This window comes from Ictidomys tridecemlineatus, chromosome 4, assembly GCF_052094955.1.
Source record: "Ictidomys tridecemlineatus isolate mIctTri1 chromosome 4, mIctTri1.hap1, whole genome shotgun sequence".
NCBI classification, from domain to species: domain Eukaryota; kingdom Metazoa; phylum Chordata; class Mammalia; order Rodentia; family Sciuridae; genus Ictidomys; species Ictidomys tridecemlineatus.
Window position 1 is genome coordinate 102,317,002 of NC_135480.1, and position 18,539 is coordinate 102,335,540.

At 47.1% G+C, this 18,539-nt stretch overlaps 3 protein-coding genes across 8 annotated transcripts; 1 reads left to right on the forward strand and 2 right to left on the reverse strand.

Moving 5' to 3' along the window:
* The first annotated feature begins 2,277 nt into the window (after positions 1-2,277).
* Positions 2,278-10,476, forward strand: Hmbs (hydroxymethylbilane synthase). Of its 4 annotated transcripts, none has more exons than XM_078047149.1 (15): positions 2,278-2,496; positions 3,029-3,145; positions 5,099-5,152; positions 5,471-5,543; positions 5,904-5,953; positions 6,041-6,096; positions 6,443-6,520; positions 6,717-6,794; positions 6,887-6,962; positions 8,389-8,502; positions 9,142-9,180; positions 9,404-9,523; positions 9,707-9,760; positions 9,880-9,966; positions 10,059-10,476. In XM_078047149.1, exons 3-15 carry the CDS (start codon positions 5,117-5,119, stop codon positions 10,227-10,229), a joined length of 1,032 nt encoding a protein of 343 aa, XP_077903275.1. In that variant the 5' UTR covers positions 2,278-2,496; positions 3,029-3,145; positions 5,099-5,116; the 3' UTR covers positions 10,230-10,476. The 4 variants fall into 4 exon arrangements, with proteins under 4 accessions (XP_077903275.1, XP_013215441.1, XP_021584152.1 ...); XM_021728477.3 differs by lacking the exon at positions 2,278-2,496 and adding an exon at positions 2,648-2,787; XM_013359987.4 differs by lacking the exon at positions 3,029-3,145.
* An 819-nt stretch (positions 10,477-11,295) lies between these two features.
* On the reverse strand, positions 11,296-13,341 carry H2ax (H2A.X variant histone). Its single transcript, XM_005328355.5, has one exon. The coding sequence runs from the start codon at positions 12,720-12,722 to the stop codon at positions 12,291-12,293; it is 432 nt and encodes a 143-aa protein (XP_005328412.1). The 5' UTR covers positions 12,723-13,341; the 3' UTR covers positions 11,296-12,290.
* Positions 13,342-13,483: 142 nt separating this feature from the next.
* On the reverse strand, positions 13,484-18,326 carry Dpagt1 (dolichyl-phosphate N-acetylglucosaminephosphotransferase 1). 3 transcript variants are annotated; one of them, XM_005328356.5, is made up of 9 exons: positions 17,929-18,325; positions 17,450-17,570; positions 17,076-17,289; positions 16,675-16,821; positions 15,470-15,554; positions 14,832-15,020; positions 14,435-14,522; positions 14,113-14,268; positions 13,484-14,034 (listed from the first exon to the last, which is right to left on the reverse strand). In XM_005328356.5, the coding sequence occupies exons 1-9, from the start codon at positions 18,087-18,089 to the stop codon at positions 13,969-13,971; spliced, it is 1,227 nt and encodes a 408-aa protein (XP_005328413.1). In that variant the 5' UTR covers positions 18,090-18,325; the 3' UTR covers positions 13,484-13,968. The 3 variants fall into 3 exon arrangements, with proteins under 3 accessions (XP_005328413.1, XP_021584154.1, XP_077903273.1); XM_021728479.3 differs by lacking the exon at positions 13,484-14,034 and having other exon boundaries at positions 14,130-14,268; positions 14,416-14,522; positions 17,929-18,326; XM_078047147.1 differs by lacking the exon at positions 13,484-14,034 and having other exon boundaries at positions 14,137-14,268; positions 14,427-14,522; positions 17,929-18,326.
* Positions 18,327-18,539: the final 213 nt, after the last annotated feature.

An 18,539-nucleotide genomic window follows, 5' to 3' on the forward strand; every position in this document is an offset into this window, starting at 1 on the left:
TTTGAGAGTTGAAACATCTTTTTTTGGGAACTTTCTGGATTTTTAACTGTGTATTACGTACTTTCCTCTGTTTTGGAGTCCAGTTTCCTTCCTACAGACTTGGAGATTATGTTGATTCACCCTTATCTCAGCAGTTAATGGGGCCTGGGGCATTGAGCACAGTTCAACTTACTGTAGAAGCTCTTCAAAAGGCAATAATGTGCTGGCAGGGAGGCATAAAAAACAACCCAGGAACTCAGGAGGTTGGGGCAGGATTGCAAGCTCAAGGCCCTAAGCAACTTATCCAGAACCTGTCTCAAAATAAAAAGGGCTGGAGATGTAGTTCAGTGGCAAAATGCCCCTGAACTACATCTAGTACCAAAAGGAAAAAAAAGGCCTAATGACCAAGTTTCAACTAAGGCACCCAAAAGAGCTCTTTTTTGGGGGTGGGGGTGGGGTATTGGGGATTGAAGCCAAGGGCACTCAACCACTGAGCCACATCCTCGGCCCATTTAAAAAAAATTTTTTTTAGTTGTAGGTGGACCCAATACCTTTATTTCTTATTTATTAATATGTGGTGCTTAGGATCGAATTCAGTGCCTCACATGCATTAGATGTGTGCTCTACCGCTGAGCCACAACCCCAGACCCTCTTCAGCCCATTTTTAAAATTGTGAGACAGGGTCTAAGTTGCTTAGGGCCTAGCTAAGTTGCTGAGGCTGGCCTTGGACCTGTGATTCTTCTGCCTCAGCCTCCCAAGTTGCTGGGGTTACAAGTGTGCTAGCCTAAACAGCTTGATCTTTAGTCTTGCTGGTCTTCTTAGCTCATGTTTGGGAAAAATACTCAAGCAGGAAGCAGATTCAGAGAGAGCCTTGAGTCCAACCTGCCTTCATTATATGTAGGCTGGTGTTTTGCTATACTGGTACTAGATGATAAACTGGCTAGATGATAAATAGCTTTTTTTTTTTTTAATGGTACCAGGAATTTAACCCTATTGAAACATTTTCCCTTTTTGAAGTGGTCAGCTGAAGTTTGTCAGTGGGTATTCGTTTATAATTTGGGGTACACTTCCTGTCAGACAATTGTTCCTGTGGGGTGTTTAATTGAAGATCTAGTAACATGGCACTGTGGTTTAGTAACACTGTGATTTAGGTAGTCTTTAAAAGAGGCAGTACTGCAGCCACAGTGATAGATTTTTGGATCAGTTGAGCTGAGACTGAATCCTAGCTGTGTTGTTTGACTTAGAGCAACTCTTTAAAATTTTATGTATTTACTTTTTTGAGATGGGGTCCTGCTATGTTGCCCAAGATGGTTTCAAACTCCCAGGTTCAAGTAATCCTCCAATCAGCCTCAGAAATAGCTGGGACTACTTTCAGAATCTCAGTTTCTTCATCTGTACATTACCTTGAACAGTTTTTTGACCTAAAGAGCAAATAGCTGTCAGGTGGTTTGTACATGGGTACTTAATCTATTAGTAGTGTTGGTGGGAAAAGCATTTTTTTCTAGTAAGCTGTTTTCCCACCAACATTACTTTTTTTTTTTTTAAATAACATCTGGTTTTGTATTATCTTGCAGTCTTTCAAATGTTTAGTTGTAGTTGGACACAATATCTTTATTTTATTTATTTATAAGTGGTGCAGAGGGCCTCACGTGCTAGGCCAGCACTCTATCACTGAGCCACAACCCCAGCCCCTCCCACCAACATTACTAATGTGGTTGTTGACACTCCCTTGTCGTAATTAGGTCTTTAGGCATGACCTTTAATCTCTCTCAACCTGTTTGCTGATTTTAAAGAACAGAAATGATGACTACTTCAGGGTTATAGCAAAGCTAAGTTTAACCAGAGGAAAGGAAGTATCACCTAAACTGTACGAATTGCTTGTGCCACTGCTGGGGAGAGGAAACTATAAATTCTGAATGAGAAGCCTTTGGGAACAGCCCTTTTATCTGTCTATGATAAATGCAGCCCAGCGGGCATGGTAACTTGCTTAAGTACCCGGTATTTAGTCATACTGGACATTTTAGGGTTAACAGATCCTCCCTTTCCTCCTGGGCATGGTTAACTCCTGTTTAATTGGCTATCCTTCCGGGGGCGAAAGGTAGTTTATAGGTAAAACTGGGAAGCCTCTCTTAGCCTCTGACCATCAATACTCCTGATTCAGAAAGACGTGGCAGGCCTGGTTCTCAAAATGGAAAGCCCCCGGGGCGAAAGGGAACTCACGCTCCGGGCGAGCCCGCAGAACAGTGGCGGCGAAGGCGGCTCCGTTGTAATCATTCTAATTCCCCTCCAGAGGAAGGTACCTCCCCTTCGAGGGAAGGCGCCGGACGTGACGCTGAACCTTCAGCAGTCCCGTAGTCAGACCGTGGGACTAGCTCAGGCCCACGTGTCCCCAGTTCCCGCCAGCTCAAGATCCCGGCCTCCACGGACCTCAGGGCACTTTAGGGGCACCACCCGCCCAACTTCCTGAGCGGAGTCATGTCTGGCAACGGTAACGCGGGTAACGCGGCTGCAACGGCGGTGAGTCCTGAGCGGGTGACCGGCAAGACTTGAGGCTTCCGGTAGAACCATGCAACGATTGGCCCGAGGTTGCCATCCTCCTTTGTCTATTGGTTGGAATGGCTTTCCGTCATCTTTTTCCTCTATGGTTTTTTAAAGGGCCAGTAGCTAGGTTAGCTTTTGGAAGAAAAGGGAAAATCAGTGAGGAGTGGGGGAGGGGTTAGGAGTGGAAGTACTGTCAGCCGTGGAACCTTCATCCTTGAAGACTTATCCGTGCTCCTTCCGTCTAGGCCTTGTATATTTGGCTCTAGGGTTAGTAAACTAGCACGGGTGAAGTTCATCTACATAAGCAGCGTTCTTTCATAAGATACAGGCCAGTGGGGCCACCTTGGAAAACATTCGCACCTGATTCAAAGGAGAGCACATTCCCAATTCTCTGAACTGCGCACAAACGCCTTGGAAGTAGAGCCTTGTCCCTTTCTGCTTTATAGCAGTCACCCAGCCTCATGAGACTGGGGATTTGTCTTTCCAACCTGGATCTTCCCATTCTTAGCTTGACTGCCGACCCATGCGCTGGTGCACAGGGCAGACTACAGAGCCATGGAGGCTACTGCATGCCTGAGATAAGACAGAAGGGGCGGCTGCTTATCTCCTTCTTTCCAGTCTGCGGGTGAGCAATGGGTTTCTTTGCTAGTGCAGACATGACAGAACACTGAGCTAGAAGGAAAAAGTTGATCTTTCCATTATTAGCTGTGTGACCCTAAGCGAATCATTTCACCTCTCAGTGCCAGCCTTTGCTTTTGTAACATCCTTCGACAATTGCCTGCCCTGTCTACCTAGTAGAATTGTTGTGAAGGCAACAATATGCAAAAGCAATAGAGCTAGCTGTTCATCCCATGCTGGTCTCAAACTTCTCCTCCAGCAATCCTCCCACTTTGCCTCCCAAGTGTTGGTACTATCAGTGGGAATCGCTGAAACCTGCTTGGTGTGGTTTGGTACTGGAGATTGAACTCGGGGGTTCTTCACTGCTAAGCAAGATCCCCAGTCCTTTTTTATTATTTGTTTTAAGATAGGGTATCGCTAAGTTGCTGAGGGTCTTGCTAAGGTGCTGAGGCTGGCCTCAAACTTGCAATGCTCCTGCCTCAGCCTCCTGAGTCTCTGGGATGACAGACATACTCCAGTGTGCCCAGCTGCAAATATGTATTTTTTTAATGGAACAATTTGACTTGAATATGTTTTGCAGATTCAGTAACTTGAGGGATTGCTTGAGTTTTGCAGTTCTGGGACCTTAGATTCCTTTTTCTGGGCTTCCTATGGTAGAATTTTAGAGTCCTGTTTCAAGCCCAGCCAAATTTGCAAGGGGCCTTACAGAGCTGATTTATTGAAGGAGTGATCATAGTGGAATAGACTTGAGTCCAAGAACACCAAGCTCTTACCTCCTCCAGCAATAAAGGTACCAGATGTCTGACTGCAAAAGAACTTCATAGGATGAAGATCCTAGAACAGGGGAAATTGATGTTTCTACAGTGGCTCCTGTTTGATGTAGAAAGAAATAGAACCTCTGACTCACACTAAAGAACCCAATTTTATCTGCTTGGCACTGAATACCTTCATCCAAGGTGCCTGACAGGAAGAAGTGTGTCCCATTGAGGGTTTTTTTTTTTTTTTTTGGCGGGGGCAGGGATGTGCCAGGGATTGAATTCAGGGGCTCTTGACCACTAAGCCACATCCCCAGCCCTATTTTGCATTTTATTTATTTAGAGATAGGGTCTTACTGAGTTGCTTAGTGTCTCACATTTGCTGAGGCTGGCTTTGAACTCGTGATCCTGCTGCCTCAGCCTCCTGAGCTGCTAACAGGCATGCACCACCATACCCAGCCTCCCATTGAGTTTTTGGCTTGAGATCTGACACCCCAACATTTACTTGATGAGACCAGAGGGAGCATTCTTGATGAATGAATGTTAGGCAGTTCAGCCTCATAGTCTTATAGATATTGAGGGAGAAGTTACATCATCATTTCATAGATGAACAAACAGGCCCTGGTGGTATGGTGCAATGTTACCCAACAAGAGGCCTAGCAGACTGTACATTAGATCATTTGACCCAAGTCCAGTAGGTGCATTCCAACCAGATTAAGGGACCCTTAGTGTGGCAGCTTCTAGGTAGTTCTCAGCATCTGGTGGCACTGAAGCTTTCTGGAGTGCCTGCACTGTGCTGGATCGTAAACCTGTACTCCAGTGATGTGTGACTTCAGCTGCCCTGCCCAACCAATTGGAGGCTCCACCCTCCCTTTGGCCAGGCTGATGGGCCTTATCTCTTTACCCACATGTTTGTGTACAGCACTCCCACTGGCCAGGGTGGGCTTTGAGTCTCAGTGTCCTGGTTACTGCCACAACAGTAGTAGCAGATCCTACCATTGCTTCCCTCTGGATCCTGAAGAGGGAAGAAGGTACTGAGGAAGGTCAAGGGACTAGTTTGAAGTATTTCTCCACTCTGAGGCTCAGCCAGCCACACACAGGCCAGAGACTGAGGTTTCTTTCTTCTGAGTTAGTGAGTCTGGTTCTTGGACAAGGAACACAAGGATCAGAGGGGACTGTAACCCAGAGATTTTTTTTTTCAACAGGAAGAAAACGGCTCAAAGATGAAAGTAATTCGAGTTGGTACCCGTAAGAGCCAGGTAAGTGTGGACATTGAGTGGAGGAGGTTTGTCAGAAAAATTCTGGTGCTCACAGGATGACAAATTGAGGGGGCCCAGAGGGTCAGCTCCCAGCATAGAGGAAATGAGGTGGCTGGGGGTTAAATCCTGTGGGGAATGGCAGATTGATTTCTGTAGAAAATTACATCCTGAGCTAGGGTGCAGAGGACTCCCAGGCCAGGCTCTTCTCTTTCCCAGGTGAGAATTCCATTCCCTTTAGGATCTCCCTGACCTTATGAGGATCTGAGCTTGGAGCAGTGGCCAGGGAAGGGCAGGACTAATACAAATCTCTGTCCTCAGCTGGCTCGCATACAGACAGACAGTGTGGTGGCAATGCTGAAAGCCTTATACCCTGGCCTGCAGTTTGAAATCAGTAAGTTTCCTGGAGATGTATGGAAGTTAATGGGAAGCCAGTATTAGTGGAGGGGAAAGCACAGGGTTCCTGGCTTTGCTTATCACCAAAGACTGGCCCCTGTCTCCAAGAACCCCTCTTGGCTTCTCCCAGTTGGAGGGCTGGCTCTCCTCTGAACATCTCTAGCTCTGACTGTCTGGGTTAATTTGGCATTTAATATCTTCTGCCTTGGATTTTTTTGCGAGTGGGTCTGTCTTCCTGTTAGATGGTGGGGAAGGAGCTTATGTGGCTCTGTTCCACCTTAATTTTAGTACAGTACTGGGCACAGTAGGGGCTCAATAAATGCTGATTAATGATGTGATTGGTTGATTTTCTTCTCAGTTGCTATGTCCACCACAGGGGACAAGATTCTTGATACTGCACTCTCTAAGGTAACAACAACTTCCCTTCATTCCTTATACCCCTTCATTCTTCCTTGCCCTAAAAGATTCACTCTGAGGCTCTCTCTTGCCTGGCAGATTGGAGAGAAGAGCCTGTTTACCAAGGAGCTAGAGTATGCCCTGGAGAAGAATGAGTAAGTGGAGACAGGACAGCATGGCACAATCTCTTGCTGGGATCCCAGTATGCTACAGATCTAGCGATCAGTAAAGCTGTTAGTGTGGACCAGATAAAATAGGGGACTCATATGTGGGGTTCAGGCTCTGAAAAGGAGAGTGACCTGGTTTGGAGCCATCTGGCTGCTTGGAATGTAAGAGTGATTGGGAAAATGGGGTAGAAGGTAAGTGGGGAGGAGAGCAGATCAAAGGTCCCAAGGCCTGGGGAAGGCCTGCTTCCTGAACTACCTTGGCTCCACTACTGAAGCTGAGGCAGGAGCCAACTGCTTCAGCCCCTTCTCCTCTCCCTGCCTCCAATCTCTCTAGAGTTGATCTGGTCGTTCACTCCCTGAAGGACCTGCCCACCGTGCTGCCTCCTGCCTTCACCATTGGAGCCATCTGCAAGTAAGAGTCCTGGAAGCAAGGGCCCTGAGCAGGGGGTAGACCTCACAGGAGACTTTGCTTTTCCCTCTGGGACTTGGTCCTCTGCTTTGAGTGTGGCAGAAAACTCAGAATATGCCAGTTAGTTAGCTACTGAGAGAATGGAAATGACTCAAATTGAAATTTCTCCTTCATTCCATGACCTTCCTTCCTCCTCCAGGCGGGAAAACCCCTGTGATGCTGTTGTCTTTCACCCAAAATTTGTTGGGAAGACCCTAGAAACCTTGCCAGAAAAGAGGTGAATGGGGCCTGGATGGTCATCCTGGTGGGAGGAGCAGGAAAGGAACAGTGGCTGCCTAGTGTTAAATTTTAAATCCTCTTTCTGAACAGCACTGTGGGAACCAGCTCCCTGCGGAGAGCAGCTCAGCTGCAGAGAAAGTTTCCACATCTGGAGTTCAAGAGTATTGTATCCTTTAGAAGGAGGGGTCAAGATTTTTGATACTTGAGGAAGAAGACAAGACCTAGATGACCCTGGAAGTCCTGAGAGTGGAAGGGGCTTCTGGTGCAGGTGGCCCATAGGGGCAGCAGGCTGACTGTCTTTCCATCCACCCATTCACCCATCCTTCCATGTATCCATCCATCCATCTGCAATCCTTTAATGTTTTCTTAGCCCAACGTAGATGCCTCACATTGGGGATAATGATGAGTAATATAAACTCTGTCCTTACTTATGTAGAATGAAAAGTTTATATTTTAGTTAGGTCTATAGATAGGCATTGATGATACAAAGTGATAGTGAATAGTGATTGTTTCTGGGGACATAGAGATACTTCCATTTTTACTTTATATATGCTACTATATTATTTTGATTTTTTTTTTTTACTATGCAGTGGGTTTTGTTTGTTTGTTTGTTTTGTATTAGAGATTGAACCCAGGGGTACTTAAGTACTTACCCACTGAACAACATCCCCAGCCTTTTTTTGGGAGGGTACCAGGGATTGAACTCAGGGACACTCAACCATTGAGCCACATCCCCAGCCTTATTTTGTATTTTACTTAGAGACAGGGTCTCACTGAGTTGCTTAGCAACTCCCTTTTACTGAGGCCAGCTTTGAATTTGAGATCCTGCTGCCTCAGTCTCCCCAGCCTCTGGGATTACAGGAGTGCACGACTCTACCCAACATTCTCAGCTCTTTTTATTTTTTGAGACATGGTCTCACTAAGTTACTAAGACTGTTCTCAATCTTGGAATCCTCTTCTCTCAGCCTCCCAATTTGTTGGGATTACAGGTGTGTACCACCATGCCTGATGAATATATAGTTTTATTTTATTTTTATTTTTAGAGAGAGAGAGTGTGAGAGAGAGAGAGATAATTTTTTAATATTTATTTTTTTTTTAGTTTTCGGCGGACACAACATCTTTGTTGGTATGTGGTGCTGAGAATTGAACCCGGGCCACGCGCATGCCAGGCGAGCGCGCTACCGCCTGAGCCACATCCCCAGCCCCGAATATATAGTTTTATAAAACTAATTTTAAAAATGGTATATGCTAAGTGCTTAATGGGTAAAAATGGGGATTCTCTGGAAGCATTTAGCTGGAACATCTAAACATAGACTTAGGGATCATGGAATGTTTCTCTGGAGTCTTGTAACCTTGGGCAAGTTATTTAACTTTTCTGTATCATTGTCCTCATCTGTATAGTACTGCACATCTACTGCACAGGGCTGGCATGAAAATGAAATGAGCTGATATGGGAAACCACTTTAGAACAGCATGGTGTTGTAAATGGTAGCTGTTGTCATGAAGCTGAGAGCTAAAAGATGGGTAGATGGAGAAGAAAAGAAACTCCAAATAGCATGTGGCTTCTGTTAGTCCTTAGCATCTCTCTGCAGCGGGGAAACCTCAACACCCGGCTTCGGAAGCTGGATGAGCAGCATGAATTCAGTGCCATCATCCTGGCTGTGGCTGGCCTGCAGCGCATGGGCTGGCAGAACCGGGTGGGCCAGGTAGGGGCTTCCAATTTCTCCTCCCTGAGTTCATCTGTTTCTCCTTCCTTCCTGTACCATCTCCTCCTCCTCCTCCTTTTTTTTTTTTTTTTTGTACTAGAGATTTAACCCAGGGCACTTTACAACTGAGCTACATTCTCTTCTCGGCCCTGTTTATTTATATTTATTTATTTACCTATTTATTTATTTTGAGACCAGATCTCACTGAGTTTCTTAGGGCCTCACTAAGTTGCTGAGGCTGGCCTTGAACTTGCACTCCTCCTGTCTCGGCCTCCGGGCTGCTGGGATTACAGGTGTGTACTGCACTGCCATGCCTGGCTGTACCACCACCTCCTCCTTTTTTTTTTCTTTGTCACTGTAGATGGGCAGTATGCCTTTATTTGTTTCATTTTATATGGTGCTAAGGATTGAACCCAGTGCCTCATAAATGCTAGGTGAGTGCTCAGCTACAGCTTCAGCCTCACCTGACCTCTAATGCTGCAAATAGATTCCCAGGATGGGGAGATTGGAAAACAAAGTCCGGACTCCTGCTTGTGCCTCCTCAGGCTTTCTAGATGTTAATCGAAGTACATCTCATTGCTGGATGCTTTTGGGCACCCCTGACCTCTCCTCACCCTTCTACCTGTTCTACTTCCACAGATCCTACATCCAGAGGAATGCATGTATGCTGTAGGCCAGGTAAGCTTGAGAAGCCACTTGTTAATTTGCTCCCTTCCCTTTGTTCTCAATAAGGAATCTGGTCTCACAACCTACAATATCTGCATTCCTCAAAATAAAATTCTCAGGGAGGGGGCCTTGGGATGCTACTGGCCCCAAAGACCCTGGGGAACAGGCAGAAGGGTGGTTCCCATCCTTAGCTGCATTAGTTGAGCGAAGATCAAGCTTGATGTGTTTTCATCAGGGGGCCCTGGCTGTGGAAGTCCGAGCCAAGGACCAGGACATCTTGGATCTAGTGGGTGTATTACATGATCCTGAGACTCTGCTTCGCTGCATTGCTGAAAGGGCTTTTCTGAGGCACCTGGTAGGACCTGTGCTTGTCCTGGAGGAGGGGGGTGGGCAGCCAGGATGTGCTGTGTATGTAGTGATCACTCATTCTTGAATGTTGTGAATGTGGAGGATGCAGGTCTTGGCCCAGCAGCCTTTTCAGTTATGTCCTCTGTATCTCTGAGGGCTGTGGTCAAAGCATAGGAACTTTTCATTGCAGGAAGGAGGCTGCAGTGTGCCAGTAGCAGTGCATACAGTGATAAAAGATGGGCAAGTAAGTAGGGGAAAATGGGTGGGAAGACAGGGAAGGACTACGGCATTTCTCCCTATGCAGCCTAGGTTTCTAAGCAGTTCCCTCTCAGAATGTGCTGAAGCAACCATTTTCTTTCCCAGCTGTACTTGACTGGAGGAGTCTGGAGTCTAGATGGCTCAGATAGCATGCAAGAGACAATGCAGGCTACCATCCATGTCCCCACCCAGGTACCAAGGATGGAGGGTGAGGAGGGAGTAATAAATAATAGTGCATGTAATCTTGTCATTCTCACCAAATCTCACCTCCTTCCTTCATCCAGTATGATGGCCCAGAGGATGATCCACAACTGGTAGGCATCACTGCCCTGAACATTCCGAGAGGAGCCCAGCTGGCTGCTGAGAACTTGGGCATCAGCCTGGCCAGCTTGTTGCTGAACAAAGGAGCCAAGAACATCCTGGATGTTGCACGGCAGCTTAATGATGTCCACTAAATGGCCTGTGGGGTTCAAGTGTTTGAATTGCCACTTTCCAGTGCCTATGTCTAGCCTTCAGGACCCCTGTGATCAATGGGGAGTGATTACCCCAGACTGAACTGCAGGGTCTGAGACTTCCAAGGACTTGCCTCACCTTGGGGCATTGATGACTGCGCCTTGCCTTCTTTAAATGGGCGTCATCTCTTTTTAGACATCCAAGCTAGTCTTTGAATGTAACCAACTCTAATAAACCAGCTCTGAAAAATGGTTGTTTTGGTGGGACTGGGGAAAAAAGATAAAGCCCCTCCACCACCAATACCCTCCCCCCTTTTTTTTAAACTAGGAATGGAACCCAGAGGCACTTTACCACTGAGCTATATCCTTAGCTCTTTTTGAGACAGGGTCTCACTAAACTTAGTGCCTTGCTAAATTAAATTGCTGAGGATGGTCTCAAACTTGTGATCCTCCTGTGTCAGCCTCCCGAGTTGTTGGGATTAAGGGCATTAGTCACCATGCCTGGCAAAACTCTTAAACCTTACTTGAGTCTAAGACCTTTGCTCAATCAATGTTCTCCTAGAACTTTTTTTTTTTTTTTTGGTGGGGGGGTGGGTTGAGCTACATCCCCAACCCTATTTTTATTTTATTAAGACAGGGTCTCACTGAGTTGCTTAGCACCTTCCTTTTGCTGAGAACAGCTTTGAACTTGGGATCCTCCAGTCTCAGCCTCTGGAGCTGCTGGCGCTGCTGGAATTAGTTATGGCAAGGCTCCCAGCTCTTCAATGTTTATGCCTTGACAGTAATTTCAAACAAGTCCATTGTCTCACAGGGAGCTCCAAGAAAGCAAGAGAATTGCTTTAAAATCTATGGCTTAGAGCCTAGAGTGTAGTTCAATGGTAGAGCACTTGCACAGCACAGAGGCCTCTGGCACTGTCAAAAATAGAAAACAACCCCAAATCCTAGTTTGTCCCTTTTCCAGTTAACAGTACAGCATATTTAATATTAGTCTCTTCCACCCTACTACTTCAGGAAAGAAAGCATACGTGTTATTAACCCTACAACTCTTGTAAAATGAAAACAGACACTCTTTTTTTTTTTTAAAAAAAAGAATCCTTTAATAAACAAAATTAGACCATCTGAAACTCCCCAATACTTAAGGTTCTAGTTGTGGATGGGTTAGCTGCAAAATTCCAGTTCAGAAGCCAAGAGAGGCTCAGTCCACAGATTAACTGACATGTGCTGGTATCTAGGTGCTTGGATTGCCGAGTTTAGTGGCTGGACGGGAAATGGGGTTGATAAGCCCGACAGGCCCAGTTTTCAGTCTCTTTCGCACAAACAACTCTATTGCTATCCACACAACCAGCTCTATGTCCAAACTGGAGCAAACTTCTTCCTAGGAGTCATCTCAGGAGGAAAGATTTGTCCTGGCCACACCACGTAGGCCTATGAATGAAGACGGAGATGACTGAAAATCCTGGGACTTGGCATAAAGGGGCACCAAACCAAAACAAGTGATCGATTTCTCTCAAAGCTTGGAAATCAACAGTCAACGTCTGAGAGTCCTGGCAAGAGCTAAGCACCACGCTGAAGAAATGATACATCCAGGCTGCAGCAACTGAGGAACTCACCTTGAGGGCTGCCGGCTTCTTGGCCTTGGCTGCCCACCTCTGCCCTACGTCAACGCAGAAAGCAAGTCTTCCAGAAGGTGCTGTGGCCTTACCGCAGCCCACCAGCCATTCTGAGGATGGGGGGGCGGCTGAGTCACCCGCACCAAGGAGGGCAGGTGCTGCGCCCCCAGCCCAAGGGCCCGGAACGAGCCCGAGAAGGACGCCAGCCCGCCCCTCCTCCCGGTAGCCAGGACAAGGACCGAGGCCCTCTAGCGCCGCGGCAGGCCGTGCGGGCGCGGGGGAGGGGAGGGTGGGAGGCGGCGGGGACGCGAGGGGAGGGGGCCGGGCGCCGGGGTTCGCACGCCTAGCTGCCCAACGTGGCTCAGCTCTTTCCGTGAGGGCGGTGGTGGCCCTTAAAAGGGCCTTTGTGATAGCATAGGGAGGGCTGGGCAGCCGGCCGCAGCGCGGGCACCCCTCAGTATTCCTGAGAGGCCTGGGTGGCCTTCTTGCCGCCCGCCGGCGCCTTCGGCCCCACGGTGGCGCTGGTCTTCTTGGGCAGCAGCACGGCCTGGATGTTGGGCAGGACGCCCCCTTGAGCGATCGTCACGCCGCCCAGAAGCTTGTTGAGCTCCTCGTCGTTGCGGATGGCCAGCTGCAGGTGGCGGGGGATGATACGCGTCTTCTTGTTGTCGCGGGCCGCGTTGCCCGCCAGCTCCAGAATCTCAGCGGTGAGGTACTCGAGCACCGCCGCCAGGTAAACCGGCGCGCCGGCGCCCACTCGCTCGGCGTAATGACCCTTCCTCAGCAGCCGATGTACTCGGCCCACAGGGAACTGGAGACCCGCGCGCGAAGAGCGCGACTTGGCCTTAGCGCGGGCCTTGCCGCCAGTCTTGCCGCGGCCGGACATAATGCGCGAGGTAGAACGGTGAAGAACAGCGGCTCAGAAGACCTCTCAACTGCCGCCCGCCGCAGTCCAACTGCTGCCGCGCGCGCCGCAGGGCCGCTCTTATAAGCCCCCAGGGCACACCCCCGCGCCCTTCCGATTGGTTCTTTTCTCCAATACGCGCCTCCGGTTGGTTGGGATTAACCCTTCCGTGACGTGCCTCAGTTGGGAAAGCGCGCCCGGCGATTGGTCGAATTTGAAAACCTTTTGCCCGGGGAAAAAGACGAGGAAGAGCGATAGCACACAGCCGGCCTACCACCTCCGGCTGTGGCCAATCCATGTAAAGCGCGGGAAATTTAAACCCTATAGCCAGAGACCAAAACCGGAAGCCAAAAAGGGTAGCACCTGAATCCGTGCTGGATAGCCCCTGGGAAATCCGTGCTGGCCTATGATTTTTAAAGGAAAGGTGTCAACTCTACAACTATCCCTGCCTCCCTTCCAGTTCTGTTCACTCCTCACTCCCTCCTCTTATCTGGCAAAAGGAGTGTAAAAAAGAAAGAAAGAAGGCCTCTTGAAAGTTCCATCCTATGCCAGAACACAAATCCTTCATCTCACCTGAAGTGTGTTTCAATATTTATTCAACATGTTCTGTTTGGGCTCAGTTCTGTTTACTGCTTGCTAGAAAGTGTCAGAGATAGGCATTCTCTTGGAAGAGGTACCTCCAAACTCTCCCAATCTCTCCTAGTCTGCTGATAGAGGAAATATACCTACAAGGAACAACAAGAAAAAATCAACTCTTTATTGTCAGCAGTGAGAGCATCTGCCCCCACCTTACTAATCAGAACACTTAATTTAAAGTATCAATGTCTGTGTAGTGGCCCTTCCTCAGCAGCCAATATAGTCAGCTAGGGAACTGAAGACCGACTGGTATTCTATCTGGAAGCCCAGCATATTCCTTGAGTCAGGACTCTGAATATTATAAGTATCTGCATTATAGTTGCTGCATCCCACCTTAGGAGGCTGCAAAGATCAGATGGAAAGGGAAAGTGGCAAGATGAAGAAAACCATAGCCAAAGTCCAATTAATATCATTGGAAGGCTAGAAAGGCCCAGAAAGTCGATAATAACTGGTGAAGGAAAATGCAACAACAAAATCTGGAGTATAGTGAACAGTGGGAGAGGCCTGGGCCTGGAGGCAGTCTTGGACACAAGATTGGCCCAGGTTAGGACCCTGGAGACCGTGCCATAGTAAAGGGCAATCTTCAGGGAACTCAAACATCATAGAAGAGTCGGACAAGCTGGTATCGAATGGAGAAAGTGATAGCACTGCCCAGGATCTGCAAGGAGAAATGGACTGGAATAAGAACCACGGAGAACAGGAGACAAAGAGGTATAAACTCCACCCTCAATCTCACCTGCAGCAGTAGCAGGAGCAATGTGAGGTTTCTCTCATGTATGGGCCCAAAGATTTTAAGTAGCAAGTTGATGAGAGTCATGTTGTTACACTCAGTAAAGGCACCATCCTCATTCTCACTCTGGCGAACTGTGACTAGCCTGAGGCTTTCTGCTACCTGGAGGGACCAGAGGTGAAGAGAAGTTCAGCTAATACCTACGTTTCAGGAATGGGGATCTACTAAATCCTGCCAGCCTCCCCTTGGATCTGATGTAGACCTAGGATCCCCATTTCCTGAGTTTAGAATGGTGGCCTGGGGCCTTACCTCCTTGTTACCTTGTTACCTTTAAAATAAAGGTGCCCAAGAAAGAAAGGCTCTTGGTCTTGAACTTGGAATAGCTCATCTCCAGTTTGCCTGTTTTGGTATTGAGTCTGCAGGAGGGAAGACAGATTCATGTGATCGGCCCTCTAGTCAAAGACCTCTCTCCTCCCTGTAGTTAATTACTAGGAAGAGCACTGAATGTGGAATCAAACAACTTGAGATCTATTTCTGGATCTGCTGTATGATCAGAACTGCAATGAACTTTACATGAAATGATGTAAGTAAATATGCTTTGTAAATTATAAATGGCTACCTACAAGGGAAGAGTTAGCTCTTCCTTGGAGCCTACAAAGCAAATAAAAAAAAAGGCTGGCTTTAGATATCCCAAGTGAAAGGCTATGATGCCCCAAAGTGGCTACCTGGGTATACGGTGACGAGGGCAGGGGATGATATGCAGGAGCTGAGGCAGTGAATAGAGGAAGTTGAACACCTGTGGCATGAAGAAGAGTAGCATGGTCTTGCTGAAGTGTCCCAAGATGCCCACCACGGCAAAGGTCATGCCAGCAAAGTAGCAGAAGGTATCTCCCACAAATACTCGCGATGGATACCTGTGTAGGAAAGAACATCTGAACCAGTGGCAAGAGACATTACCAATACTCTTTCCCACATCACACACTCAGCAGTGAGCTCACCCTGACCCTAGTTTTGAGAGGAGGCTATAGTTGTCACAGCCACTCTGCAGGACCCAAGGCCCTGAATTCATCTATTCCTGGGGGCTCCATAGCATACATCCCCAACTTTTACTCAGCAGAGAAAAATTTCAGAATACTTTCAGGCTGTGTAGCTCAGTAGTAGAGTACTTGACTGGCATGTGCCAAAGCCACGGCTTTTCTAGCAACACGGGGAAAAGTGACAGAATGCTACTATCTGAAGACCCAGAAAACAGTCAATGAAGGTATGCATAGATTTAGCCTCTCCATTAAGAGCTAGGTTGTTATCAGGACCATCTTTGCCAGGTGTTCAGATAGTTGTCTTCCTTATCCACCAGGCTACTTACCAGTTATGATAGAATAATCCCAAGGTGGTAAAAAAAAAGGGTATCATGAAGTAGAGGGAAAATACATGATCATCTCGATAATCACCTTTGGAAGCAAGGAAAAAGGAAAAGTGAATATCCATACTTTTCTGTGTGCCCTCATCCTATTTTTGTTTGTATTCCCAGCTATATCATACAGCTCACTCAAGTCACTTTTAAGAATCTATTACCCCCTTTTAGGTCACCAGGCAATTTCAAGTGTTCTACCATTTTATGGAAGCAATCAAAAACTGGTTAATGTCTTAAATTTGGTTTAGTCATTCTGACTTCAGTTTAAATACCAGCTTTACTTCCTAGCTATGTGATCTTCCATGTCACATAAGTGACTTTCCTCATCTGTAAGATAGGACAAATGATAACACCTGTTACAGAATGGTTTCAAGATTTAAATAACATGTTTTAAAAGTATTTAACATTAATAAGTACTTGTTGATATCCATCTGTCAAAGACTACCAGAAACACATTGATAGTCAAAGTTGGGTTTACTAACATAAAAAGGGTGATTATAGAGACTACACACCATATGTTTCATTCTGGTGGGGTATTAGGAAAGGCTTTTTATAGGATTCATTTTAGATAATTCTGGGGAGGTAGAAGGAAATAAGAATTGTGCTAATTCTATGACTAAGCATCAATATATATTAATATATAATTAGTATATACAATTATATAGACCATATTATATATATATATATATATATATATATTTTTTTTTTTTTTTTAAACCTAAAAAGCAGGAGGAACCATTGTTATTGGAAAGAAGCCAGGGTCTCCCATGCTAAGAGGGGTTCTTGGTCATTTTTGTGGGTATCTCATGGTTTGTCTGTGCTCAGACATGATTGTGAGGGAAGAGTCTGGTTTTTGCTGACCATTTTTCCATCATGGTCAGAGAGTGATTTTGATGCTGGGGTCTGTGAAACTGTTTCTGTACAATAGAAGATACAGCCTTGTTATTTGTGCCACTCCAGCTATAAATGACAGAGCTATTTTTCTTTCTCAAATTTTATAACTCTCTATTGTTATTTGCAAAGTAAATAGTCTCCATTATCTTTTATAATTACTCACACATTGTTTCTTTTTTTCCTCCTGAATTCCCTAAAGCCATAAATAAGACAACTTCCTTAATACTCAGACTTCTCTTTCTCCCTATCCCAATCCCACCTACCTTCCAGCTCCACCAGGTTGAAGACAATGATGGAAGCAGAGATAACTAGAGACTGGCCAGCTTCTAGGCCATTAATTCCTGCTAGGATATTGATGGCATTGGTACAGAACACTGCCAGCAGCCCCATGTAGACATAGTAAAGGATCCCTGGGGGGAGACATAGTATGAAAAGAAGTTAATACCACCTAGGGAGGGAAGATTTAAGGATATTCTTTTGAGAAAAGTAATGAAAACACATCATAGGATAAAGAGTCACCATAAAGGATCTGAGTAAACAGGGGAAGAACAGGAACACTTAGAGGAGAATGTGGAGCACTAGGAAGTGTGCTGTGTTGGATATCTCACAGCAGTGAAGGGTATGAAGTAGATGCCACAGGTGCAGTATTGATAGTGCTACTCACCTAAGTCCAGATGCAGGCCAAGAATTGGTCGGAAGGGCTTGGGTACCACAATGGTTGTGTTGCCAAAGTTGGTAAAATAGACCATGAGGAGAGGTAGTGAGGCAGCTGTGGGCAGCAGTAGCTTATGGCGCCAGCGCAGATTGAGTACATCATCAGCAAAGCCCAAAAAAATCATGCAGCAGATGGCAAGAAGGGCACCTATCAGGGCCACAAACTGGGGGAGGCTCAGAAATGTTATAATGCAACACTACCCGCCCTCCTAATGAGAAGTCCCGTCTTTTCAGTTCGTTCCTCAGCCCCCTTACCCCAGTCCAAATAACCCCAACACTTTCACCTCCCAGGCTCCAGCCAGTGACACCCATTAACTCACTTACTTCATGATGGGGGAATGCCTTACATTGCTCCTCCACAAAGCAATTCAGGAAAGGAAAAGGGATGAAGCAGAAGAGGATGATAAGGAAAACTGCACCACTGATCACTCCCTGGGATTCTGGGCTGTGGTCCAGCAGCAAGGGTTCAGTGAAGGGGGGGCGGGGGGTAGAGAAGAAAGGGGGCGTGGTCACTTACTAGTGCAGACGTTACAGAAACCCATAATGGTGTTCTTCCCAGTTCTTTGGCGGGCGGGGATAAGGAGGGCACCGCTGCTGCAGTTCCTGACACACCCAAGGGTCTCCCATCCATCCTTTCCCCAGGCTAACCAGTTCTTTCCAACACTTCCCTCTTTCCAGGGTTCCTTGGTTAGCTCTCGGTCGCGTGCAAAGTCAAGCACCTCAGTCTTCGCCCCAGCCTACCCACCAGATCCCCTGCCCGCCCGCCCGATCCCCTGCCCGGGACACCGTGTGCCGCCGCTCACATCTGCTGCCGAGTGGTTTTGTTGAGGTCTTGGCCACAGAGGCGCGCGGCGATAAAGTGGCCATGGAAGGCTGGGATGAGGGTGAGTGTAGCCACAAATCCCAACAACGAGCCGATCAAATTCACCAGCAGCGGCACGGGCAAGTCCGGAAAGGCCCACATGTTAACCCGCTAGGGGCACAGCTCCGCCGCCTACTCAGCTAACTGGCAAGCTAGGCAGTAGCCCTGAGGCCTCAGCATTGGCCGCTCCTCACAAGCAGAGTCAGCCGGAGCAAAACCCAACAACTCTGACTTGACCCGCCCTCGGGATCCCCAGAAAGCTTTAAAAAGCAACCTCGGCTGTGCCCGGCTGCACCTGCCCATCCAGAGTTTCCGCCCGGATCTTAATTGCAAAAGAACTATCAACACGGAAGGAAGCGACGCCATTTTTAATACGGGCACTAGCGAGGGCACAGAAGTGTTAATTTAACTACACTTTTGTTCCAGAGTAGAGTCATGACAAGAGTAGTGGAGAAACAATTAAAGAAAGACAAGCAAGAGCGGATACTCTCCTAATACTATATTAAAGATGTACATCCCAGGGCGGAAATGCCCCCTGCCCGGTTCCAAAAT

Bases quoted from the DNA above. Each gene is read 5' to 3' on its own strand.
- Hmbs (XM_013359987.4), top strand. From the start codon at position 2,455: ATGTCTGGCAACGGTAACGCGGGTAACGCGGCTGCAACGGCG. The intron at 2,497-5,098 runs GTGAGTCCTGAG...TTTTTTCAACAG, and splicing joins GTAACGCGGCTGCAACGGCG to GAAGAAAACGGCTCAAAGAT. The intron at 5,544-5,903 runs GTAAGTTTCCTG...TTTTCTTCTCAG, and splicing joins TGGCCTGCAGTTTGAAATCA to TTGCTATGTCCACCACAGGG.
- H2ax (XM_005328355.5), bottom strand. From the start codon at position 12,722: ATGTCCGGCCGCGGCAAGACTGGCGGCAAGGCCCGCGCTAAGGCCAAG.
- Dpagt1 (XM_005328356.5), bottom strand. From the start codon at position 18,089: ATGTGGGCCTTTCCGGACTTGCCCGTGCCGCTGCTGGTGAATTTGATC. The intron at 17,571-17,928 runs GTGAGCGGCGGC...GCTGGACCACAG, and splicing joins AAAACCACTCGGCAGCAGAT to CCCAGAATCCCAGGGAGTGA. The intron at 16,822-17,075 runs GTGAGTAGCACT...GTCTCCCCCCAG, and splicing joins TGGCCTGCATCTGGACTTAG to GGATCCTTTACTATGTCTAC.